The following is a 27745-nucleotide window of genomic DNA, read 5'->3' on the forward strand; positions in this document are numbered from 1 at the left end:
GGAAAATGAGCAGACTAAATACAGAGTGAAAGGTCATGTTTATTAAGTAGGCCTATTCAAAGTGGTTAAATATCTGAGAAGTGAGAACACAAATTCACATGAATCCAAAATTCACTGATGATTGTGCTGTCAAACAATGAAACTTTATGGAATCTATGAACAGGTTGTGGGCCACAGTGGGGGTACCTGGACCCTGCTTCATCTCTCTCTCAACTAAGGTGTCCTTGGCCTGAAAACGTTGAAGACCCCACTAAGCAGTGACAGGCGCGCAAGCGTACAATTTGGACTACCCCGCTTGCTGTAGTGTGAGCATCACTAGTTGTAGAGATGGGATTTATGACTCTTTGAAGTGAGCCGGATCTCTGGGATCCGTTCCTTTCAAAAAGCCGTTCAAAAGACTCATATAGTTACTAGTTACTAATAGGAGATTTTTACTACATTTTTTACTAGAATTACAAATCAATTCAACCCTATATACATTTCTGCATTTTTTCCCCCTACATTTTATTCATTAGATGGAAAACCTGTGAAACGGGAAATTAGTACTTTCTACTATTGGTAGGCTACGTTAAGTAGGCCTACATTTATTTTTGATATCAACACTTTTGTACTTTTACTCAAGTACATTTTAATTCCAAACTTCTAGGCTCACTTGTGGCAGAGTATTTCTACATTGCAGTATTGATACTTTTTTATTTTATTTTTTTTTTTAGGTGGGGAGTAAAGATTTTAAGATGACAGTTTTAAGTAAACTCGCCCACCAGGCTTTCTGAGTAAGACAGTAAATAATTGACCCCTCAAAAAAAGGAACCGGATCCCATCGTTAATTTCAAAGAGCCGTTCATAAGACTCGATTCGTTCGCGAACGTCCCATCTTTACTAGTTGTGTAAAGATGGCGGCCGCTGTGCTGGTTGGCCGTCCTGTGAGTGTCCTTCCTAGGATTACAAGTGAGTCGCAACTAAATTAACAATACAACTATTTACATTATCGACGCGTTTAAGCAATTTGTAACGGTTTATTTTTGCACGCAGTCACGACGTTGGTTGAGCAGTCTGTGGCGTCGTTGCCTTAGGTGACCTTGCTAACAGGCTAGGCTAAGCTGCAGATGCTTGTGAGTGACGTTAGCGCCATATCCTGTGTTTAGACAACATTGGTGAACACAACCTGTTGTTTAATGTTATGTTTAATATGTCGTTTTGACTGATGAGTAAGTTGGTGACGTCGCGTGGCTGGCTCGAGCATTGAGGGTGTTGAACACAGTGCCCAGAGTGTGTTGTTGTTTAGCTAATGACATCATATTGGCATGCTAGCTTTGTCATTTCAGTGTTGTTGATTATGAATCAACAACACATAGCATGTGTGTGTTGATTAGCCGCAAGCAAAGGGGTCCTTCCTCCCTTTGTTCCCCAGGTTCTACTTCTATGTTACCCACCACCCTCCCAAAAAAAAGGCGCTCTGTTCCCCACTCAACCAAAAAGATCTATGATGTTCCCCAACCAAATACATGTATATTTTCCCCAACTCAAATGCAGGAAATGGTGGGACATCTGGTCATTAAGAACATGTGGGCAATCCTAATTTAGATGCCCACATGTCCCTAGTGCCCAGTCCATGTGCCCTCGACATCCAGATGCCCAGTCATAACAGAAATATGGTGCCCTATGGTCCCTATTGCCCTATTGGGAACATGGGACACAGAATCTGGGGAACATAGAACCTGGGGGATAGGTACGGTCCCCAAGCAACCTGGAGGCTCTGCATTTATGGCGTCACACACACACCCATTGACAGCTCATTCATGAAGCAGAAATAAAGTCCTATGATTGTGTTAAACGATGATGAACTAAAACATTACACCTCTACTGACAGCTTGGATTATGCTCTGATTGCTCTCTCTGTCAATACGTTTCATAAGAATTATGAGCAAAGTTTCTGTCAATAGACAGTGTTTTGAGTTGGAGGATGTTGCAATTTAGTTGCTAGATGAGAAATTATTTGAAACCTTTTTTACATTTTTACTGCGACTAAAAAGGCATCAATCAACCTTTATGAATGTGGCATCAACTACAGCACATGTCATGAGTAGTTTTGATGTAACACTCGCTGGAGATTTTCATGTAATTTTACTTCAGTTGTGGAGTGTGCAGTATTTGTACACTATCAGAGTTAAACAAACACAGGGTTTAACATCTTGTGATCATGTGGAACTGCCGCTTGCACAGGGGTGCCCCGATAATATACATTTACATGACGATCAATAACAAATAATGATGATTAACGGTTTAATTGGGTTTTTGTCATGGAACACTGGAACATATGAATACAAATGTATATTTATTTTTGGCCTCTAGGCTTTGAAGTTGCACAGGGCAGATATGACAAATAAGTTATTTGTCATATTTGAAATAACCTAAATGAACAAAGAAATTACCTACATATTAAATACATTTATACTTTCAGAAAAAAAGAATAATAGTGGAAATGGACGATCTACAAGCTCACAGCGCGTTGTGATCTAGTAGATCTGCTATTTCCACGTATCTCCTCTTTTTTTTTTTTTTTTTTTACATTTTCAACATGGAAAACGATTGACGTTTGCACAAAAACAATTGCGATTACCGGGCCTGGTTGTGTCCCCTGCAGGCTCCTGCTCCCCCGTGGCTCTGTCCTGCGTCCCAGCAGCGGTGCAGCAGCAGAGGAAGCTCCACCATGGCGTGGTCCCCAGAGGGAAAGGAGGCCGCTCCTCCTCCAGCGGAGTGGCTGCCACCGTGTTCGGAGCCACCGGCTTCTTGGGCCGATACGTGGTCAACAGACTGGGTGAGTTCTGGGGACAGGGCCCGGGTCTTCAACAGAAGGTCCGGGACCCCTGGGGGGGTCCTCCAAATTTTTGTGTGATAGAAACTAGGGTTGCAACGGTACTCAGTGTTACCGGTGTTACCGGTGAGCGAGCACAACACAGAGTACTTTACTTGCACACCGATAACACTGTTAAATAAAAAGAAAACACATCCGCTGCTCTGCTCTGCCCCGAGGGGCGCAGTAGAGATGTGACGTTCGCCAACGATTCCGCTCTTTTGAACAGCTCTTTTAAATGAACAATGTGATTCGGTTCTCAATCGCAGGAGCGGCCGGGGGCTGAATCCTTGTGTGGGAGTGAATAGAACAGATTCAGAATCAATGGATCATCCACTGGGCGAGGCACAGCCCATCAGACTGCATGATGTCTCGTCCCCACTCGCAGGGCACGTTCCAGGAGACTAGTCTCCATTTTTTATATTAACCACTTGAATCCTAACGTCCATATTCTGAGAACTGTAGCCAAAAATAGCATCGGCTATTTTCGGCAAAGAGGTTTTGGTGTAGAGGGGAAAAAAGAGCACACAAAGTACAGAGTGATAGGTCAAGTTTATTAAGTATTGATGGTTCAAGTGGTTAAATATCTGAAAACACAAATTGACATGAATCCAAAAGGTTGTGGGGGGTTCCTGCTTCATCTCTCTGTCAACTAAGGGGTCCTTGAAGGCCATGGAGAATACAAACAGTAATACAGGAATACCTCACATCTCTTGCCTTTGTATTAACAGCATGGCTCTACAAGGAGATGGTGTTTATGAGAGGGTGATAATTTGATAATATTTGGAATGTATTTGGCCACTTGGACACAAAAAAATGTAGTTTAAACTTGAAGTACAAAGTTATTTTCATTCAGTTCTAATCAAAATGACTGTTATCTCAATGTTTTCTTCGCAACATAATCACTCAAATATCGTCACTGTCGGGCAGAAACCTCGTATCTCCAAGTTTCAAATGTGTACGTCTTTTGGTAAAGCAAAGCCCTGCTTCATCATACAAGACTGTCGCACAAAACTAGTGAAAACAGCCGATCTACAAGCACACAACGCCTGCAGGGTGAAAGGAGAGAAGACCCTGTCGGCTGTCGCTGTGTGTGTGTGTCTAGTGAATGAGAGAGGGGGGCGGTCGTGTGTGTGTGTGTGTGTGTGTGTGTGTGTGTGTGTGCGTGCGTGTGCGCGGAACGCATTCGGCAAATTTGTTTCTTTTAACTGTTGTAGATATTTAGAATCAACGTGTACTGTAGCCTATTGAGAATATGTATATTCTGCCCCTCAGTTTGGCCTTGTGCCCCTCAAACCAATGGCATGACCTGAGGCCACAGTCGCCAGCTGACTGTATCACTTTCTCCTCTGTCTCTTTCTTGTCAATATGTAGACAGTAGACACCGCTGTCTCTTTCTTGTCATGTAGTCTGTATTGTATAGCAGGGGTTCCCAAACTTTTTGTCTCAGGGCACCCCATAAATGTTGTTTAAATCCAAGGCACCCTACATTATAATTTTCACGCCTAGCACCTTATATTTATAGCATATCGTCGTTGTCGGGTGGAAACCTTGTATGTCCAAAACCGTTTGTTTTGTATATATCATCTATAAAATGTACTAAACTAGTGAAAACAGCAGATCTACAAGCACACAACACCTCGCGATGTGAGGCGTTGTGTGCTTGTAGATCGGCTGTTTTCACTAGTTTTGTGCGACAGTCTTGTATGATGAAGCAGGGCTTTGCTTTACCAAAAGACGTACACATTTGAAACTTGGAGATACAAGGTTTCTGCCCGACAGTGACGATATTTGAGTGATTATGTTGCGAAGAAAACATTGAGATAACAGCCATTTAGATTAGAACTGACTGAAAATAACTTTGTACTTCAAGTTTAAACTAAATATTTTTGTGTCCAAGTGGCAAAATACATTCCAAATATTATCAAATTAGCACCCTCTCATAAACACCAGCCCCTTGTAGAGCCATGCTGTTAATAAAAAGGCAAGAGACGTGAGGTATTCCTGTATTACTGTTTGTATTCTCCTTTTCTCCTTTTGCACAAAGTAGTGCAATGCAAGATAGAGGGCGCCTGATCCCTTTTGAGTCACACACAGAGTATTGATTCTAGTCATTTTCTCCATTATTCTTTTCACTTTGTTCAACTTTTATTACTTGGGATGGTAAAAAGATGAGGCAGACAAATAAAATGTATTTTGACAAGTAACAAAAGTTGAAAATAGTGAAAAGAAAGCACTTTAATCGAATGGAGAAAACAACTAGAATCAATGCTCTGTGGATGAACAGGAAGTAGGGTAGGGTTTGACTCTATCTACTGTATCTTGCATTGCACTACTTTGTGCAAAAGGAGTCTAATTGGAAAAAGAAGTGTTTTCTAAACTGAGACGTGCTTTGTGTTTTGCAGGCCGCATGGGCTCTCAGATTATAGTCCCTCACCGGTGCGACCAGTACGACCTCATGTACATGAGACCCATGGGGGACCTGGGGCAGATCATCTTCATGGTAAGATCTGTTGTCAACAGACAGCTTCCTGCGTGGAGTCTCTGACCTGAATGCTAGGCCTGGGCGCAATGGACAAAAAAATATAATTTATATATATATATATGTTACAGGGTAAATGGGTAACTCAGGGAGACCTCGGTAAGAGCGCTCGTTTTGTAGTTCACCACACACTAATCACCACCAGATGGCGACGTCAGCCACTGGATAAGAGAGTTACGTCACGCTTTGAACTCGCCGCAGACCGGAAGTGTTTACTCTTTATTTACTAGCCTAGCCTAGCCTAGCCTAGCCATTAGCTCCATTGTAGTCACTTGGACAGGGCGTTTAACGTGCGCTTGCCCAGGCCTTACGGCCTGGGCATAAATATAACGATTGCATTCACCACGGCTTCGTAACTCGCGCGGCGCTCCGCCGGCCGCGCGGCCCTGGCCCGCTCTTCGCGGCCACTCGCGCCTGCGGCGCTCGGGGGCGAAGAGCAGGACCAAGGTCCGCTGGCCTTCGCGCCGCTTGGGGCTTCGTGGACCCAGGGGGGCCTCGTAACTCGTTTGGGCTTCGTGGATACAGGGGGGCTTCGGTAGCCGCTCGCAGTGTCGTGGACAATAGAGCGGCGCACCGCCTGGAGTACGTTGTATTGGCGACCGCTTGCTCCGCCCCGTGCCGCACCACGAGTGCTCCGCGTCTCGAATGCCCTGGTTCTCTTTAAAACCGTGACATATATATATATATATATATATATATATATATATATTTCTGACCAAATGCTGTGATATCCATATTGTATTGTGACTAATGCAAGGGTCTTCAACAGGGGGTCCGGGAACCCTATGGGGTCCTCAGAGTATGATAGAAACCTTTTTTTCTCCTGTTTTATATTAACCACTTAAACCCTAGTGTCCATATTCTGAGAACTTTAGCCAAAAATAACAGATCTACAAGCTTGAGCTTGTAGATCGACTATTTTTGGCAAAGACATTTGGTGTAGGGGGGAAAAAGATCAGACTAAGTACAGAGTGAAAGGTCAAATGTATTAAGTATTGACGGTTCAAGTGGTTAAATATCTGAAAACACAAATTGACATGAATCCAAAATGCACTGACGATTGTGCTGTCAAACAATGAAACTATATGGAATCTATGAACAAGTTGTGGGGGTCCCCACGTCATCTCTCTCTCAGCTAAGTGGTCCTTGGCCTGAACACGTTGAAGACCCCTGCTCTACTAAAGTAGCAGATCCAAAATCTTGAGCAGCGCAAAGCTGCTTTTGCTATTTTTTTATTTGACTCCTGAAGAGTTAGTTCTGGACAGTTTCCTCCCGACAGAGACGACCGTTGTATGTGTGTTTATGAATGGCAGATCTACAATGTCACAACATTGTGAGGTTTTAGACAGGCTATTTTCACTAGTTTTTAAACATTTCTTTAGAAGTAGAAAATAGGGTTTCTACCACTTTTTGTGGTCACATGTTCAAATACTGGATTCTGATTGGCTTAAAACAGTGGTAAATCAGTCAACAACCTTGAGTTGGCTCATGGACCCCGCCCACTGAAACAATTAATGATTGTAACTAAAGATCCTTGCAAGTTACAACTGTGTTTTCTTTCATTTATATGGTAAAAGTGGTAGAAAAGCAATTTACCATTCGAGGTTGTGGGTTGTTGGCTGATTTACCACTGTTTCAGGGTTGTTTGGCACGAGGCGAATCAGCCAACAACCCACTCCCTCTCATGGTAAATGGCTTACGTATAAGTGATTTGGAAAGGGTAGCCAACTGAATCCCAGACAATATCTTGACTCCTATCTCAATATCGATATTATATACAGTTTATTGGCCCATCCTACTCCATGCATTTACACATCTTCAAAATTCTCTCTCTCTCTCTCTCTCTCTCTCTCTCTCTCTCTCCCTCCCCCTCCCTCCCTCTCTCCAGGAGTGGGATGCCAGAGACAAAGACTCCATGATGCGGGCTTTGGAGCATTCGAACGTCGTCATCAACCTGGTGGGCAGAGAGTGGGAGACAAGGTACTGCAACATTCAATCGAGAAGAATGCCACACACACTCGATTCAGTCCCATTTTAGATTCTTTAAATCAGTGGTTCTCAACCTTTTCAGGCTGCGACCCCCAAAATAATCATATTTTAACTGGGGACCCCCCCACCCTGACTAGCACTAAGAGTTGAGGCATTACATTTTGTATAACACGCCATGGTTCTATTGTGAAAATACATGTAGATCGGCTGATCTACATGTAGATCGTCTATTTTCACAATTTCTGCCTCTAATATTTGACAATTTGATTTGATCTATATAATTTGTCATTTTAGAGGTATTAACTCTTTTAGTGCCACCCGTTCACCACTAGAGGGTGCCCCAGGTGCCATAGAAAATCCCATAGAGATATGCTGGTATATGCAGAAGCCCTGCAGCCATGACTTGCCTGAACACTTTCCTTTGTGCATGTACAGGAAGAGGATGAAGTTAGCTTGAAGTTAGCTATTGGCTACCAAGCATTTTAGAAGCCTTATTTTCGTCAACTTAGCCATGATTAAACCTTGCACACCTCATGCATGGGAAAAAAACAGAGAAGAATGAGCTCTAAAAAATCCAATGCAATCCTGGATTGCATTGGAGTGGATTTGTGCAGTTTGTTCACAGCTTTCAAACAAAAAAATCCGATTGGAAATCCGTTCAGGCATTCTTGAGATAATCGCCATTATGTTTTACATGTTATGTAAACAAACATGGCTGCCCTGTATGTTAGATGGGGTTGTATGGGGGTGGAACATGCAAAATCGCGATTGAAATCATGTTCACTAGATTTGATGGGGTCCAAAAAAAAATTTTTTTTTAAAAAAAATCTTCAAAAAAAAAAAAAACGAACTTTTTCGGTTTTGGCACTGGATGAGTTAAAAAGTCCTTAAATTCCCACTTTAGAAATGTGCAGATACCCTCTATACACTTAAACTTTGTTGTTGTTTTTTTCACTGGGGGTCCCGACCCACAGGTTGAGAACCACTGCTTTAAATTATCACAATTTTGTCAAGCTGTCTTCATCAGGGTACACTGGACATACACACAAACACACACACACACACACACACACACACACACACACACATTCCTATTCCAATATAATTCCTTTTATATCAGGTATCATGATGTTATAATGGACCAGGAGGAAATGTTTACATCACGTTTTTGATTCGGGGCATTGTTTTTCCCCTCTCTCGGCTGCTTACAGTAACTACCGGTTTGAGGACGTGTTTGTGACCATCCCTCAGCAGATAGCCAAGGCCACCAGGGAAGCCGGCATCACCAAGCTCATCCACATGTCCCACCTGAACGCGGACATACGCAGCCCTTCTAAATACCTCAGGAACAAGGTAACACACCAGAGCTTTTCTCTTCTGTTGTGCATTCAATGTCGCCAGCGTCCGAAAGTTGAATGCGTCAGTACAGTTTATTAGGTGGGGTGCTCCCCATTTAGCTTGTCCCACGGATATAAATGTTGTGATTTTTCGCTCCAAAGGACTCAGTCCAGGGGTCAAATAAATTAAATAAAATAGCCTATGTAGTACAGTATGATTTGTTGTAAATGTTTAACCACTTGAACCGTAGTGTCCTTATTTTGTGGCAAGCGTTTGCCCGAAAATAGCAGATCAGCTATTTTTTGCTACATTTTAAGGTAAATGTACTAAAATCAAATTATTGTCTTAGGAATGTGACAAAAACCAAAACATATTCTTGAACTCAAGTCTCCATGGCATGAGTAATCAATAGAAAAAAGGTCATTTTGGGGGTGAACTACTCCTTTAAGTGAGATAAGTAAGACCTTTAGAGTTTAAAAAGGGGCCTAATATAGAGCTGTAGTATAGAACCCTGGTCAACTAAGTATATAGGCACTACAGCTTTAGTCAATAGAGCAGGGGTCTTCAACGTTTTCAGTCCAAGGACCCCTTAATTGAGAGAGAGATGAACCAGGGACCCCCACAACCTCATAGATTCCATATAGTTTCATCTTTTGACAGAACAATCATCAGTGTATTTTGTATTCTTGAACCGTCAATACATAATAAACTTGACCTTTCACTCCGTACTAGTCTGCTCTTTTTCCCCCTCTACACCAAAGCTATTTGCCAAAAATAGCCGATCTACAAGCTCATAGCGCCTCGCAATGCGAGGCGTTGTGAGCTTGTAGATCTGCTATTTTTGGCTAAAGTTCTCAGAATATGGACGCTAGGGTTCAAGTGGTTAATATAAAAAAGGAGGGAAAAAAGTTTCTATCACACAAATATTTGGAGGACCCCCTGTAGTAACTCTGAGGACCCCCTAGTGGTCCCGGACCCCCTGTTGAAGACCCCTGCAAAGAGGATACCAAATATAAAATGTGTCACTTAGCATGTGTCTGATATACAAAATATATTGAAGCTTATAGCTGATATATACTGAATAATACATGGTGGACCTATTCAAGAATGTAATGATTGTTTAATAATCTTACAAACCACAAATACCGTATATGCAAGACAGTGTCTTCATATGGGCACAGCAATATGGGTAAGACCTTTCAAAGTAGAGACGGCAGCAAAGAGTAAACGTTTCCTTCTTCTGTTGTTGTGTATTGGTGTTGACCCATCCTGAGGATTCTGATCAAGCACCTGAGCGGAGCACCCCCATTAACTGTGTGTGTGTGTGTGTGTGTGTGTGTGTGTGTGTGTGTGTGTGTGTGTGTGTGTGTGTGTGTGTGTGTGTGTGTGTGTGTGTGTGTGTGTGTGTGTGTGTGTGTGTGTGTGTGTGTGTGTGTGTGTGTGTGTGTGTGTGTGTGTGTGTGTGTGTGTGTGTGTGTGTGTGTGTGTGTGTGTGTGTGTTCACTGTAGGCTGTGGGGGAGACCGCTGTTCGAGATGAGTTTCCTGATGCCATCATAATGAAGCCGTCTGAGATGTTCGGGAGGGAGGACAGATATTTTAATCATTTTGCAAGTAAGTCAGCTGTGTGTGTGTGGGCATGAGAGACAGAGAGACCATGTCTGTCTTTATGTATGTCATATTTTTTCTTAAAGCAATGTGACTAGAATATTTACTTTTACATTTGAATTAGTGTTAGGGTTTACACTATAATCTTGTTGTTAAAACCACTATGTAATATCAATTGCAGGTATTATTATCGGAAGTTCTTTCAATGCATTTCATATAATCCGGTGTCAACAACGTACTCGGCCTGGACTGCAGGGGGAGCTCACAATCTACATGCTCACAACGCGTTGTGAGCATGTAGATTGGCTATTTTCACAAATGTTGCCCCTAATATTTCACAATTTGGCCAATGTTTAATTTGTCATTTTAGACTAGAGGTATTAAAAAGTCCTTAAATTTCACTTTAGAAATGTGCAGATACCCTCTTACACTTAAACTTTATGTTGGTTTTGTTTACTGTTGAGTGCGAAAAAACCATGTTGCACATTAAGCTAATCATCCGGGGACCCCCAAAGATAATTTAGGGACCCCCCTGGGGGTCCTGACCCACGTGTTGAGAACCACTGCGTTCCACCGCTGGTCCTGAGAGTGAGTTGTCCTCTCCGTTGCAGACATGCGCTGGTTCGGCAGAGCTGTGCCTCTCATCTCCATGGGGAAGAAGACGGTGAAGCAGCCCGTTCATGTGAGTGAGGTCCACCTCTAAACCAGGGGTCTTCAACGTTTTCGGGGCAAAGGACCCCTTAGCTGAGAGAGAGATAAAGCAGGGACCCCCACTACGTGTTGTATAACATTGTGTAGCAGATTAAACATTTTCATAGATTTATGAGACGGCTTAGACTTGTTTGACAGCAATATCATCAGTGTAGGTTGTTGGTTTAATGTGTATTTTTAGACATTGAATGACTTGAACCGTCAATACTTAGTCTGCTTTTCTTTTCACTACACCAAACCTCTTTGCCAAGAATAGCAGATCTACAAGCTCACAACGCCTCGCAGGCGCTGTGAGCTTGTAGATCGGCTATTCTTGGTTAATGTTCCACACAGAATAGGGAGAATAGGGAAACTAGGGTTCAAGTTAGTGTAGAAAAAATAAAGTTCACACACAAAGATTTGGACGTACACATTTGAAACTTGGAGATACAAGGTTTCTGCCCGACAGTGACGATATTTAATGATTATGTTGCGAGGAAGACGTTGAGATAATGGTCATTTTGGTTGGAACTGACTGAAAATAACTTTGTACTTAGAGTTTAAAATGATACTGAATATTTTTTCAAGTGTCCAAATAAATTCCAAATATTATCAAACGATCTAGCGGTACCCCTGGACTGCCGTCGCGGCACCCCAGGGTGCCCCGTCACCCACTTTGAAAACCCCTGATCCATGGAATGGTTTTGCTGAGCACATCACATTTGGTGTTTTTGCAGTTCCATCCTGCTTTAGGATCAGGTGGCTCACTAATCTGTCCACTAATGTGTCTCTTCAACCCCTCAGGTGGTGGATGTAGCCAAGGCCATCATCAGCGCCATCAAAGACCCAGAGGCCAACGGGAAGACTTATGCCCTCGTTGGGTAAGCAGCCAGCCCTTGGTTTACTGCAGGGTTCTTCAACGTTTTCAGGCCAAGGACCCCTTAATTGAGAGAGAGATGAAGCAGGGACCCCCACAACCTTTTCATAGATTCCATATAGTGCCATCGTTTGACAGCAGAATCGTCAGTGTATTTTGGATTCATGTCAATTTGTGTTTTCAGATATTTAACCACTTGAACCGTCAATACTTATAACACTTGAGCTTTCACTCTGTACTTAGTCTGCTCTTTTCCCCCTCTACACCAAACCTCTTTGCTGAAAATAGCCGATGCGTTGTGAGCTTGTAGATCTGCTATTTTTGGCTAAAGTTTTCCCAATATGGACACTAGGGTTCAAGTGGTTAATATAAAAAAGGAGGAAAAAAAGTTTCTATCACACAAAGATTTCCCCCTGTAGTAACTCTGAGGACTCCCGGCCCCTAGGGGTCCCGGACCCCCTTTTGAAGACCCCTGGTTTACAGTTTGTTTCAAACCTCATATAATTTACATTTTCATTCGATAATAGTTTAATTTAATTGCCAAGAATAGATAAGGGTTATTTAAAAATCAACGCAATTATCTCTACCATGCTAGAATGTGACGTACAAGACTATTGAGCACTTAACTGGTCCAAAATTCCTGCCCAAACCACTAATGTAGGGGTCTTCAACAGGGGTTCCAGGACCCCTAGGGGGTCCTCAGAATTAGAAATAAGTGTGATAGGATAATTCTTTTAAATTAACAACCTGAACTCTCGCATCCCTATTCTGAGGAGAACTTTGGCCAAAAATAGCAGATCTACAAGCTCCGTTGAGAGCTTGTACATCGGCTATTTTCGGCAAATAGGTTTGGTGTAGAGGTCAAAAAGAGCAGACCAAGTACATAGTGAAAGGTCAAGTTTACAAAATATTGACGATTTAACATGAATCCAACATAGACTGATGACGGTGGTGTCAAACAAGTCTATGAATCTATCTATGAAATCGATGAAAATCTGCATCACACATTTATACAAACCCGCTACACATTGCCAAAGTGTACACAGACTCCCTATCTCCTGTGGGTAAATATGAGCAGTTAATCCACTCACGGTGGACAGTGATAAACATACAGGGGTGTGGTACCTTGGTGCTGTGGGTTTTGTTTGACATGTTTATCTTCTTGCGGTTCAGTCCCAACAGGTATCTGCTGCATGACCTGGTGGAGTATGTGTATGCCATAGCACACAGACCGTTTGTGGCCTACCCTCTGCCCCGCCCACTCTATCAGTAAGTGCAATCAATCAATCATTTGTCTTTAATTGACTTAAACACACAGCTTAACATCCTCAGTGTTTGTTTACCTTTCCAAAGTACTGGTCTTGTAAGGACACTGTGCCGTATGGGCACGCCCACTTAAAACACTTAAGATAGTTAGGGCACTAATAATTGGAGGATATCATCAATCTCCATAATTCTTCTTTAACATCCTAATTTTAAAATGTATCCAATAGTTTCTGATAATTAAGTTGTGACAGATGCAATCATCTCCAGGGGCACGCTGGGACACACCTTCTGGTCGTGCCCATGGATTGTTTCATTCTGGCAAAGCATTTTTGCTTGGTACAGCAGAGTATACCATATTCATATTGAACCTGATGCGTTGACTGTACTGTTTGGTTGCTCTGAAGCTGCTCTTGCCTTGCCGTACTCTGTTCAACAGACTCTCATGCTCGGTACACTTATTGCCAAAATAATTATTTTAACAGAGTGGAAGACTTCTGTCATTCCATGCTTCACTTGGTGGCTCTGAGTTTGTAACACTAATACACTTGGAGAGGCTGCGTTGCAATAATCAGGACAGTCTAGCAACATTTGAATATATCTAGGGTCCCATCAATGTTCATCTCCACTCTTTGTGACTGCTCCACCTTTTATTAGATTTATGTGTCCAACTTTTGTATGATAGGTCAATTACTTGTATTTTATATACATTTTAGTCTGGTGTTTGTCTTGTTATGTATTGTTTGTATGTCTTTTATAAAAAACAATAAATAATAATGTATTTAAAAAAAACATCCTAATATTACACTTTAATACTTGTATCCGAAAGTATTGAAAATAGCTGATCTACAAGCTCACCGCATGTTGTAAAGTGACGTGTTGTGAGCTTCTAGTCAACCCCCACAATGTCAATATCAAGGCATATTTATTTGGTAAAAGGTTTTTTTTTTTTTTGTGCACATTGCCCTGCCTAATTAAGTGACGTGATCACATTGCAAGTGACCCTGCTCATGTCTGACAACAACTGTTCATCTTATCATTTCAGCCTACTTGCAAGTTTCTTTGCGATGAATCCATTTGAGCCATGGACCACCCCAGACAAAGTAGACCGGGTAAGTTAACAATGCAAATTATTTTTAAGATCTTTTTTGGCCTTTGTTATAGTATACAGTATATCGACATGGTAAATGGTGCATTTATATAGCGCCTTTATCCAACTGGACTGAGTTACTAGGGCCCAAGGTGGAGGGTTCTTAATTATTTTATACGGCACAGAGTGCCGTGCAGCGAGCTGGTAGATCTGCTATTTTTGAAAATCCTTCATTTTTTTTTTTTTTTTGAAAACCTATGTTTCTATGTCAGTGGTGCCCAAACCTTTTCACGTGAAGGATCCTCAAAATATTTAGTTCCAGGAACCCCCCAGAAGCAAAATTTGAGTTACAAATGTTCGCTTAAAAAATACATATATATTCAAAGATTTGCACACATGTTCACGTTTCAAAAAAATTGCAGATCTACAAGCTCGCTGTGAGCTTGTATATCTGCTATTTTTCAATAGTTAAAGCACAGAATAATGCGTTCCCAGTCTAAATGGGTTAAGCCCCCTCCCTCTATGAAGAACATTCATGGGGGGCCCACAGTGAATCCTTGTACAGGTTTCCTACGGGTCCTTAAAAAGTCTTAAATTGTCTTAAATAAAAGATCGGGAATTTAAGGTCTTAAAATAAAATAAAAAATTTACAAAATCTGACCATAGGTATTACATTTGAAGATGATGTTTTTAAGGCTCATGGGAAAATGAAAGCCATAAACATTTGTGCATATTCATTTGATTGGTTATTTGATTAATAATATTATACAATGAGAGACTGCTAACAGGCTGCAGTGAGCAGCAGTCGGTGGGAAGAGGAGCTTGTTTGTTATTCTCGGCTCCGCCCGTTTTGTCAGTACTGTGGTGGTCTGAGTGGATGGGGAACGGGGGAATTTTGTTTTTTGACAAATCAAGCACCCCCTTTCTCTTTCTTGTGAGGCTGTGACAGTGCCCTACCTGCAGCGCTCACAGCACACAAGTAAACACACTTGGCGTTGTGGAGTGGACTTCTTAAAACCTTCTTTTTTTTTCTTCTAGATTGATACAATTCGCTTGCGTCGCGGTGCGGCCGTGCGTGATTCTGCATTAATGCAGTGACGTGACATAGTCGACGTTTGTTGTTGATTTTCCTCAACCATGATGCGTTAGCTAGAAGCTATACTATTGTCCCGTTCCTTCTGCCTGACAGTCATAAAATCATTAAGTCATAAAAAGTCAGACCGTTTTCAAAGTGGGGAATCCTCAAGTCTAATCATCTGTGATTTACAACAGCTATTCTACCCAGCATTTTTTATGTTCTACACAATCAATACATGGCGTCTCGCCTCTCCCGACTCGAGTCCTGGCGTTCACTCAGTAACCTCAGAAATATAATTATCTAACTCTGAGTCTGAGATTAACATTGAGGAGTGGCCTTCTAAACTGTGATGACATGCCTGTCTACAAGTCCCTATCTAGGCTATTTGGATTTATACAGGGTTCCCACGGTCATGAAATTCCTGGAAATATTCTGAAATTAGAAAAATATATTTCCAGTACTGGAAAAGTTTTGAAATTGATCAAGAAGGTCCTAGAATAAATTAATACCTCTGAAATGACAAATTAAACATTGGCCAAATTGTCAAATATTAGAGGGAGAAAGTGTGAAAATAGCCGATCTACATGCTCACAACGCCTCGCAACGCGAGGCGTTGTGAGCATGTAGATCTGCTATTTAATAAAACTGTGTTATACAAAATTCCTTAGTGCTCGTCAGGGTGCCGGGGTTCCCAGTTATTCGGGGGGGTCACGGCCTGTAAAAGTTGAGATTGAGAACCACTGGCATACACTACTATCTTTGGGCATTGCGCATAGGACTTGTTATTGAGCTGAATTATTGTTATATAGTCTTGGGAATTGGGTTAAATATTCTGGAAAATAATTGGTAAAAATCTGTGGGAACCCTGTGTATATCTGTAGTCTTAATTATATTTGTATTGTCTTTTATTTTTTAATTATATGTAGAACAATCTGTGGTAGGAGTCCCAACAACATTTTGCTGCTTGTAGGTACTGTATGTATGTACAGTATGTATGAGTCCATAAACACAGTCTTATACCATTTACTTAGAAGGATGAAAACATATATATCATTTAATGTTAAATGCTTGAATAAGAGTGATTAGGCCCCAACATGTTACAGCACTTTATATATTAAAATAATATAGTTATAGTAGTCTGTCTTAACTCATTAAAAGCCAACCCCGCGATGTCGCGGGAAAAGTAATAGAGTATCTATAGTGCCATCCACGCGATGTCGCGGGAAAAGTAATATATTACTGTAACGGCGAGTAAAAATACCTAGTACAATGGCCGACGCTCCGGAGACGAAATCCGCGCTGATTTGTCATCATCACGGCTCCACGAGCACACAATAGTCATCCCATAACATTGAGGTGGACGGGCCGCCTCATCTTTAATGTCCATTATCTCAAAACTACACTTTAGAAGCGAAGATGGAGGCAGATGCTCGCTTATAAAACACATGTATAAACGCTACGAGCCGATCCAGCATGGCTCCACATAAACAATGATCGGTTCAGTCGAAGGATCCGATGACGTCAGACCGGAAGTACTTCCGGTGGCCTTCAAAATAAGACAAAATAAGAGAACGGCCGTGAATGGGGGGGGGGTGGGAGGCACTCTGGATATTATAATCCGTTAATGTCTGAGGCTTTTAATGAGTTAAGAAGCAGGAAGTTATCGATATCTGTTAAAAAAAAACAATATTGTGCATCTCCAATTCTGAGTAATGGTGACAGGCCACGGTGGTCTGCCGACCCACCCGCTGGCCCACCCTCCCATTAGCCATATATTTCAATATAAGAAGACATTGTTACGGCATCGATTTTGGTCTTAAATTATATTTATTGAGGTCTTAAAAAGATCTTAAAAAGTCTTAAATTTTACTTTCAAAATGGTGCAGGAACCCTGTTGTACCCAGGGCCCAGAATTTGGTGCGACACCCCTGTATGGACGTAAACATTGTATGCAGTTTGTTGTGCGTAATCATGTTCTGTGCTGCCGCTTACGGACATGCTTGTCTACAACGATGAGGAATGAGGGCCAAAGACTCTTGGCATAACTTGAAACTTTGGGGCGTGATTAAACTCTGTTCCACAAATGCAAACAGAAATAATAACGTGTGCCAACATCCTTTTGCCGGACCAAATTAAATTGTTGCATTAGTCATTGCAATGAGCTGGTTTGGTCAGTGGCTTTGTAGAAAATACATTTATATTCAGTGATTCTCAACCTTTTAAATGTCAAGGACCCCTTGTGTGATCATTTCTTTTTAATTTCTGGTAAAATCATTTAATAATAATGTTACCGCAAATTACAGATCCATTTGATTCCATTTCTTCACTACAGTTTCAGACCCATAAGGGTTCATTTGTTTCTATCAATATCCTTTAGACCAAAATCCCTGGGAGTGGGTACCTGTATTTCTCAATACCCCCCTCCACAAGGACACTAGCAACTTAAAGCAATGACGGCTACGGCAGACGGCAACGTTAACTGTAACCGGAAATGATCATCGCTCGATAGATAAACCTGCTTGCCATCGCAGACGTCCCTACAACGGCAGAAGCTCCCTTTCACGTAGTGGCTACAACGCCTGCTGCATAGACGCGGCGCCAATCTCGCCATGGGAACCAAAGAGTTCAGTAAAAGGGGTGGGACCCCGTCGCCGACGGCTGTTTGCTTAACGATTTTGACTGCTACGGCGAATGCGTCATATTAGCCGTACTCCGCCTGGCGTTGCTGTCCTGAAAAGTCCCAACTATCTAGCGCCAATGGATGCTTGGACATGCGTGCAAACACACACATGCGTCACTACATAACCGACACATGCATGTCAAAGGAAACCATTTAATTGTACATAATGGTATCAAGTGGTCAAAGTCAAACCAAACAATGCTCCAAGAAACGAACAAGGCCGGCGTTGCCAGCCCCATGGGCGTCACAAGGGGGGGACTGAGTTACTAGGGCCCAAGGTGGAGGAGAGATCTTAATTATTTTATACTTTAGCTATTGAAAAATAGCAGATATACAAACTCACAACGGGGCACCGAGTGCCACACTGCAAGCTTGTAGATCTGCTATTTTCTTTAAAGTCGTGGTATATGTGTGCAAATCTTTGAATATATGTATTTTTTAAGCTCAAAAAAAAATTTTAACTCAAATTTTGCTTCTGGGGGGTCCCTGGAACTAAATATTTTGTTTTGGTAAAGCCAAATACATATCATTTTGGGGGTCCTTCACTTGAAAATCTTTGAGCACCTGACATATAAACGTAGATTTTTCAAAAATAGCAGACCTGTTGCGAGCTTGTATATCTGCTATTTTTCAATAGTTAAAGCACAAAATAATGCGTAATAATGTGTTCCCAGTCTAAATGGGTTAAACCCCCTCCCCCTCTGAAGAACATTCATGGGGGGCCAGCAGTGAATCCTTGTATCCAGGGCCCAGAACTTGGTGTGACACCCCTGGTTGCCAGCCCTATAAATCCAGCCTGTTTTGTTTTGTCTCCAGTTCCACATAACAGACATGAAGTACCCGGGACTGCCTGGTCTGGAGGACCTCGGCATAGTTCCTTCCACCGTGGAGCAGAAGGCCATCGAGATCCTACGTCGCCACCGTCGTTTCCGCTACCTGGAAGCTGAGCTGGACGAGACCAAGCCGGCTAAGACCGTCTCCTATTAAGCTGCTCCTAGTGTCAACTTGGTAGCCTCATAGGTAGATCCTCTTATACTGTTTTTCTTTATGTTGTACATAAATAAATATATTATGAACCTCCGAAAATGCTTCAGTTTCTTGTTTAGGGTTATGCTTATGAACTTCATAAAACATGAACAAGAAATGCATTTACAGAAACATGGATTAGATGGGTCGTTATAAGCGGTTACTATCAGTCATGGTGGGTTTGGCGGTTACATCAGATATGAGTGCTATTGAAACCTTTGACATTGTCAGGAATATTCTCTAGAACTCTACCTTTGAGACGTGATTCATCACCCTAATGGCAATAGCTCAGTCAGTAGATCACTTGGCTCCATATCGCAAGGTTCTGGGTTTGATCCCGGTGTGGAGGAACTCAGATCAATCAATGACAAAATGAGGAGACGACAACTTATTAGGTGGTGGTGGTTATGCTTTATGTAACATGTTATGGACAGAAGTACAGTTTAACACTCTGGTCAGTGGTAAAGTAGTTCTGCCAAGAAGAATAGTCCGACACTAGAGTTATACTGTGTGGCTCCAAGGCCGCTGGGACGAGCTGTACCTACCAAAACAATAGCTACTGAGGCCTACTGAAGGCCTCTCGACTCCTAACTATCAAGTATTAGTATCATCATAAAGACCTAGATATTAATATAAGCAATGAACACATGATCTACTCTAATACGTCACACATAATCAATCATGATGATACATAATCTACTACACCGGGCACTGCCAACTTGCCATGTTAGTTTAGCACAGCTTTGGATAACAAAGACATGCTGTTTGTTGGCTACTGAGAGCTGATGGTGGGTGTGGTGCTTCTCCCAGGTGTCTGGTTCACTAAAAGGGAGAGACGCCCTCGCTGCCTGGCTGGTGCCAACATTAAGTCACTGAATCTGTCCTACTTTCTTGTATGGCAATAACGTTTTTTAATTTCTGTAGCCCACGTAGTTCCTTTTGGAACTAATTTGTGACTCCGTTTTTTTTCCCCCCTCTCACTTTTAGTTCCTACTTCACTATGGACAATGATATCTTTTAGATAAGGCTTATTTTATTGTTCCTCTTGAAGGACTCATACAGGGCTGTTGATAGTCGCCTCAGGGTCCTGGTACATAGGTCGATATTTACAATATTTCCTGAGAAGCAGCTATGAAGACGACATACTGCCTGCGAACGATTGGAATTATCATCGGATCATTTTTGCTGTTGATGTACATAAAAATGAATATGCCAGGCAGCACGAGAATGGACCAGTCCCTTCGAGAGGGGCTCGTGGATCAAGAGGTTCTGAAGCGAAAACTGGAGAAGATTGAACAGAACCTAAATAAAATGGGTGAGTGAATTTAATAGCTTCAGTGTTGATGACATGCCTTTAGCACAATGTTTTTTTGGCACAAAATAATTTAAATATTAAGAAAAGGGGGGGGGGGGGACATTCCAAGGGTTAAACTAAAATTAAGGAAGTAAGACAGCCTTCACATACTGTATGATCTGAATTCAACTGGTACTGCATATACTGTAAAGGAAAAGGATACACTTAGTCAGGAGTATCTAAACTTTGACTCAAGTAACCTACTGGTGTTGCTTACTTGGTGGTGTGCTACTTTATTCCCCACTGGTAATTCTGGCTCATTGAATAGTAAGATAATTTCACCAAAGGCAATGCTGTATACTTGTTAAACAACCAAATATTGGTTTCGTGTAGTGTCTCATTGTGCACTGTTCAAACTGGCCATGGTTGGGGAGAGAAAAAGTACTACTTTCCCAACACGATGAACAAAGGGGGGCGCCGTTGTACCGCAAATGATTTGAAACGTACTGTGTACAGTCGAAGTCAGAATTTCAATAACTGTTTTAGGTTACACTACATCCAGCCAATTAACAAACACAAGAGTTTGAGTACCACCCAGACTGTAAACACCATTTTAGCCCTGATCGCTTAAGTACATAAAAGCTTGATAAAACAAAACCTACAAGAATACAATGGCAAATAGACCCAATAATCCATCAAGCAGGATGCATGTAAAAAGCATTGGTGTGGTTTAATGTTTGCTTAACCCTAATCGTGCCTATCCCGAACAAGTTCGGCTTTATTTCAATCCAATACAATATTTTATTTGCTATTTGACTTACCCTGAGCTGCTTGGACCAACGTGGGTGGTCCTGGCTCGTCCATCGCTTACCAACGAGAGACGCTAGATGGTCCGACGATTTATTCCATTGAAAATGGTTTAAAATAAAGTTTAGAGCCCCCCAAAAAAAAATCAATCTATACTGTCGGCGGCGCGACGTATTCCAGGGTGCCTATCCCGGACTAGTCCGGGATATTTAATAAAATGAATTAATTAATCGGAGGCCTCAACGAAGCCCCGGTCTAAATTTCCATCCATGGCCCGGGCCCCACTCGGCCATCCACGGGCCGTAATCGCGCAACGCGGCCGCATCGGGCCGCCCACTCCAATAATAAGTCACATCTTTAGAGAGGGTTTTCTCTGATTTCTGATTTGTGACCAACCAGAACGTTTTCTTTGCGACTGAAATAGCTTTAGATCGGGCTTCTAAAAAATAAAACAGTGAATGGCTAAGTGTTAGCTATCTTCCTCCTCTAGTCCCCCATAGCAGCGGCGCCTATGTGAAGTCAGCTGCATTAGCGTTAGCTGCAATAAGACTTCCGGTGCCGATCTCTTCAGAATAAGAGTAACCCTGAGGCAATTGAAAAATGTTGAAAAACGAGTAATTGTCCCATGATATGCACATTCAAAATATAGATTAAGCATTAAAACGAACACACACAAACACACACAATGCTAATTGTGTTTCTGGGTAAAAAAAAAGTTTTATTAACATTAGAAAAACATTATAAATGGATAAATGCAGTTCACTGGAGTGCATAGCCTTTACAAATTGGGCACTGGACAGGAGGCGGCTCTTTGCGTCGGCACTTTGGAGACACGCACGCGTTCGGGGAGACCTCCTCTATCACTCCACACTCTCCGCTAAGCAGGAGAGGTGTAAAATCAATTTCTGTTGGCTGTCCAGTGCAGCCACTCGCTCAAAATAGTGACATTTTCAGACATTTTCAAACTCTAGTTGGCGCTGGAGAGCAGACGGCTCTTTGCGTCGGCACTTTGGAGACACGCACGCGTTCAGGGAGACCTCCTCTATCACTCCACACTCTCCGCTAAGCAGGAGAGGTGTAAAATCAATTTCTGTTGGCTTTCCAGTGCAGCCACTCGCTCAAAATAGTGACATTTTCAGACATTTTCAAACTCTAGTTGGCGCTGGAGAGCAGACGGCTCTTTGCGTCGGCACTTTGGAGACACGCACGCGTTCAGGGAGACCTCCTCTATCACTCCACACTCTCCGCTAAGCAGGAGAGGTGTAAAATCAATTTCTGTTGGCTGTCCAGTGCAGCCACTCGCTCAAAATAGTGACATTTTCAGACATTTTCAAACTCTAGTTGGCGCTGGAGAGCAGACGGCTCTTTGCGTCGGCACTTTGGAGACACGCACGCGTTCAGGGAGACCTCCTCTATGACTCCACACTCTCCGCTAAGCAGGAGAGGTGTAAAATCAATTTCTGTTGGCTGTCCAGTGCAGCCACTCGCTCAAAATAGTGACATTTTCAGACATTTTCAAACTCTAGTTGGCGCTGGAGAGCAGACGGCTCTTTGCGTCGGCACTTTGGAGACACGCACGCGTTCAGGGAGACCTCCTCTATCACTCCACACTCTCCGCTAAGCAGGAGAGGTGTAAAATCAATTTCTGTTGGCTGTCCAGTGCAGCCACTCGCTCAAAATAGTGACATTTTCAGACATTTTCAAACTCTAGTTGGCGCTGGAGAGCAGACGGCTCTTTGCGTCGGCACTTTGGAGACACGCACGCGTTCAGGGAGACCTCCTCTATCACTCCACACTCTCCGCTAAGCAGGAGAGGTGTAAAATCAATTTCTGTTGGCTTTCCAGTGCAGCCACTCGCTCAAAATAGTGACATTTTCAGGCATTTTCAAACTCTAGTTGGCGCTGGAGAGCAGACGGCTCTTTGCGTCGGCACTTTGGAGACACGCACGCGTTCAGGGAGACCTCCTCTATCACTCCACACTCTCCGCTAAGCAGGAGAGGTGTAAAATCAATTTCTGTTGGCTGTCCAGTGCAGCCACTCGCTCAAAATAGTGACATTTTCAGACATTTTCAAACTCTAGTTGGCGCTGGAGAGCAGACGGCTCTTTGCGTCGGCACTTTGGAGACACACACGCGTTCAGGGAGACCTCCTCTATCACTCCACACTCTCCGCTAAGCAGGAGAGGTGTAAAATCAATTTCTGTTGGCTTTCCAGTGCAGCCACTCGCTCAAAATAGTGACATTTTCAGGCCTCCTCAGGTGGTGGGGGAAGGACACGCTGTATCTGTGGTGGCCTGTGCCTTACTTTGTCACAGAAATCTATGGCTGACTGTTTGTATAATGTGTGAATTTTCTCTACACATTCATCAAGTTTCTGTTTCTCATTTCCTAAAAGCAAAACCTTTGTGTTTTTGAACATGGCCTCACTGATCGCTGTGCTTTTCTTACATTGGTTTATTTGAGCAGCATAGACTGCAGAGAATCTCTGCAAATCACCTGAGAGTAGATCTGACCATACTGGAATACTTGGGAGGAATGTGAACAGTTTGTTTAAAATAGTTTCTGCATGATAGTTATTTATACCTGTGTCATTGGTGTTTTTCATTGCTTGATTGGCTTTAGTCCTTAGTTGTTCAAAATGGTCTTTGAAGGGAGATGCACTTAAAGGAATGTGCTCACAGTCAAATACATCATCGCCCTCAATGTCATGTGAACTGTCTGGTTGATCATGGTCTTCCTTCCCTTCCGGCATATTCTGCGTTTCAGACTGGATGCTGAGAAGACTAGCTTTCACCTCACTGGAGTTCCTTTTACTACCAAGTCCAAGTTCATAAAGTAAGAAGTAACATAAGTAACATAAGAACCTGTACATGCATTTGAAATTAAATAAAACAATTACTTTTAAGGATATCAATTAAAACATTTGCAAAAATAGCAAATGCGACACGTTTTGAGCTTGTAGATCTTCTATTTTTGGTATATGCATTGTGGCCCTCTGGAGTGTGTGTGAAAATGTAGTGGCCCTCTCCAGCGCCAACTAGAGTTTGAAAATGCCTGAAAATGTCACTATTTTGAGCGAGTGGCTGCACTGGAAAGCCAACAGAAATTGATTTTACACCTCTCCTGCTTAGCGGAGAGTGTGGAGTGATAGAGGAGGTCTCCCCGAACGCGTGCGTGTCTCCAAAGTGCCGACGCAAAGAGCCGTCTGCTCTCCAGCGCCAACTAGAGTTTGAAAATGCCTGAAAATGTCACTATTTTGAGCGAGTGGCTGCACTGGAAAGCCAACAGAAATTGATTTTACACCTCTCCTGCTTAGCGGAGAGTGTGGAGTGATAGAGGAGGTCTCCCTGAACGCGTGCATGTCTCCAAAGTGCCGACGCAAAGAGCCGTCTGCTCTCCAGCGCCAACTAGAGTTTGAAAATGCCTGAAAATTTCACTATTTTGAGCGAGTGGCTGCACTGGAAAGCCAACAGAAATTGATTTTACACCTCTCCTGCTTAGCGGAGAGTGTGGAGTGATAGAGGAGGTCTCCCCGAACGCGTGCGTGTCTCCAAAGTGCCGACGCAAAGAGCCGTCTGCTCTCCAGCGCCAACTAGAGTTTGAAAATGCCTGAAAATGTCACTATTTTGAGCGAGTGGCTGCACTGGAAAGCCAACAGAAATTGATTTTACACCTCTCCTGCTTAGCGGAGAGTGTGGAGTGATAGAGGAGGTCTCCCTGAACGCGTGCGTGTCTCCAAAGTGCCGACGCAAAGAGCCGTCTGCTCTCCAGCGCCAACTAGAGTTTGAAAATGCCTGAAAATGTCACTATTTTGAGCGAGTGGCTGCACTGGAAAGCCAACAGAAATTGATTTTACACCTCTCCTGCTTAGCGGAGAGTGTGGAGTGATAGAGGAGGTCTCCCCGAACGCGTGCGTGTCTCCAAAGTGCCGACGCAAAGAGCCGTCTGCTCTCCAGCGCCAACTAGAGTTTGAAAATGCCTGAAAAAGTCACTATTTTGAGCGAGTGGCTGCACTGGAAAGCCAACAGAAATTGATTTTACACCTCTCCTGCTTAGCGGAGAGTGTGGAGTGATAGAGGAGGTCTCCCCGAACGCGTGCGTGTCTCCAAAGTGCCGACGCAAAGAGCCGTCTGCTCTCCAGCGCCAACTAGAGTTTGAAAATGCCTGAAAATGTCACTATTTTGAGCGAGTGGCTGCACTGGAAAGCCAACAGAAATTGATTTTACACCTCTCCTGCTTAGCGGAGAGTGTGGAGTGATAGAGGAGGTCTCCCCGAACACGTGCGTGTCTCCAAAGTGCCGACGCAAAGAGCCGTCTGCTCTCCAGCGCCAACTAGAGTTTGAAATTGTCTGAAAATGTCACTTTTTTGCGTGTGTTCAAAGTGCCAACGCAAAGAGCCGCCTCCTGTCTAGTGCCCACTAGAGCTTTTGGGGGCGTTTTCTTTTTTTGAGCGGTGGTCACACCGTCTCCATACCTTGGCCGTGTGTGTAGGTATGTTTGTATGTGGGTGGGTGGGTGGGTGGGTCTGTATGTAGCCTGAAGCCTGTGGTGTAGTACCTTTTTTGACCACACATGTTAAGGGAGGGGCGCTGTTTTCAGGCCAGGCCAGGCACACACACACACACACGCACACGCACACACACACACACACACACAGGGGGGAAGGGGGGAGGGGTTGGTGGGTAAGAGGGTGCTGTTGAGACTAGGTGGGTAAACCACCGCTCAGTTCACACGGGTGTGATTTTTTTACATTGAACTCCTTACATCCTTGTTCCATCTTTTACTTAGTACATTTTACCTTTCACTCTGTACTTGGTCTCCGGCTTTTTCACTTCAACACCAAACCTATTGCCAAAATAGCAGATCTACAAGCTTGTAGATCTTCTATTTTTGGCTAAAGTTCTCCTCAGAAAAGGGATGAGAGGGTTGTCCATTTATTCTAAAAGAATGGTCCTATCACACATAGATTTGGTGCCTTTCCCTGTAGTAATTCTGAGGACCCAATAGGGGTCCTGGACCCCCTGTTGAAGACCCCTGGTGTAGGCTACATGCACACACGGTGTATTTTCATTACTTACATTAATATAGCCCATAGTAGCCTACCATACATTACATCTGTAAAATTGATAATTAAGTAACTGGACCTCATTAGATGTAGCCTACTTGTGTCAACAACCAATTGAAGCTCTTCTATGGATTACAATAGAAAGAATGGAATTAACTTGTTAAGTGGCCTTTAATGGCTCGCATACCACGAATTTCAATCTGAAAGAACCTGGAAAATGTGTTAGGACAATTAGAAGTACACTAGTATAGAGACATACATCATACACGTATTTCTTAAATACATTTGTGTCTTTTAAATAAACATTATTTAGTTGACTTTTATTTTGAAGGCTGGAGCTTCGCTTAATGCAGCCAGCTGCCAGGCCGGAAACGCTAATGCAGCTGACTTCACGGACCTAGCAGCGGCTGCAGTGAAAACACAAGGCAGTACTGTCTTCTTCTACGGTAGCTAGAGCGAAGGCATATACAGATATTTCTGGCACTCTAGCGGCCACTTGTGGCCCGGGGCACTGTATGAGTTAATATGTGTTCAATTAATAAACCTTTTAAACTGGTTCACCACCAGTATGCCTGGGATTGGTTACCATTGCATATGATCAAACTCTACTTTTATGTTGACTCTACACAGTTGACCGGATTCCCAATCTATTCTAGGCCACCGTTTTTGCTCTACTCTAAATACATTTGGTGAAAATAGCAGATGCACAGACTCACAATGCGTTGCGAGCTTGTAGATCGGTTATATAGCCCCAGAACTGCAAGGATTAAAGTCTTAAATTAAGTGTGGGTTTTGTTTTGTATAATTGTATTGATCCATTTGGATCCTACTAAAATAGCATTCATTCTCATCTTAACTCTTTCCATGCCACAGAGGTAGATTGACGAGAATCATTGAATCGCCGTCATTGCCAATGACGGCTTTTGACGAGAATAATAAAAAATTATTATTATTATTATTATTATTATTTTTTTTTTTAAGATGTCAAAATGACATGAGATCAGAGAGATGCTTTTCTCTGTTTGTGTGTTGGCTCCCTCGTTTAGCTGATTGAGAAAATGTGTGTCCATTCTAGTGGATGGACACTTTTCTTTTTGAGCGGTGGTCACAACGCTCCTATACGTGGCCGTGTGTGTGGGTCTGTCTGTCTGTCTGTCTGTCTGTCTGTCTCCGTGTCTGTCTGTCTGTCTGTCTGTAGCCTGCAGTAACCTTTTCTGACCACACATGTTAAGGGAGGGGCGCTGTTGCACACACACACACACACACACACACACACACACACACACACACACACACACACACCACCGCTCAGTTCACACGAGTGTGATTTTTCATTCAGCTCTATCTCTGGAACCATTTGTCTGATTGACAAAATTCTTTTTGCCACTGAATCACAACTGTGTCTGTTTTTGTGGGGGGAAAAAGGAGTAGTTCAACCCCAAAATGTTTTTTTTTTTTTTTTTTTTATATTTATTGGCCTACTCACGCCATGGAGACTTGAGTATATAATATTTTTAGTTTTTTGTTGGGGACCCAAATGCATTCG

General features: G+C 42.8%; 1 protein-coding gene across 1 annotated transcript; it reads left to right on the forward strand.

The window, feature by feature from the left end:
- The first annotated feature begins 892 nt into the window (after nt 1–892).
- ndufa9a (NADH:ubiquinone oxidoreductase subunit A9a) lies at nt 893–19083 on the forward strand. Its single transcript, XM_080736339.1, has 11 exons — nt 893–948; nt 2645–2818; nt 5260–5357; nt 7285–7376; nt 8597–8738; nt 10233–10335; nt 10941–11011; nt 11824–11900; nt 13070–13165; nt 14205–14271; nt 18824–19083. Exons 1-11 carry the CDS (start codon nt 894–896, stop codon nt 18992–18994), a joined length of 1146 nt encoding a protein of 381 aa, XP_080592465.1. The 5' UTR covers nt 893; the 3' UTR covers nt 18995–19083.
- Nucleotides 19084–27745: the final 8662 nt, after the last annotated feature.

Source organism: Nannobrachium achirus, assembly GCF_963921795.1.
Source record: "Nannobrachium achirus genome assembly, chromosome: 11".
NCBI lineage: Eukaryota > Metazoa > Chordata > Actinopteri > Myctophiformes > Myctophidae > Nannobrachium > Nannobrachium achirus.

Bases quoted from the DNA above. Each gene is read 5' to 3' on its own strand.
- ndufa9a (XM_080736339.1), top strand. From the start codon at position 894: ATGGCGGCCGCTGTGCTGGTTGGCCGTCCTGTGAGTGTCCTTCCTAGG. The intron at 2,819-5,259 runs GTGAGTTCTGGG...TGTGTTTTGCAG, and splicing joins ATACGTGGTCAACAGACTGG to GCCGCATGGGCTCTCAGATT. The intron at 13,166-14,204 runs GTAAGTGCAATC...TTATCATTTCAG, and splicing joins CTGCCCCGCCCACTCTATCA to CCTACTTGCAAGTTTCTTTG.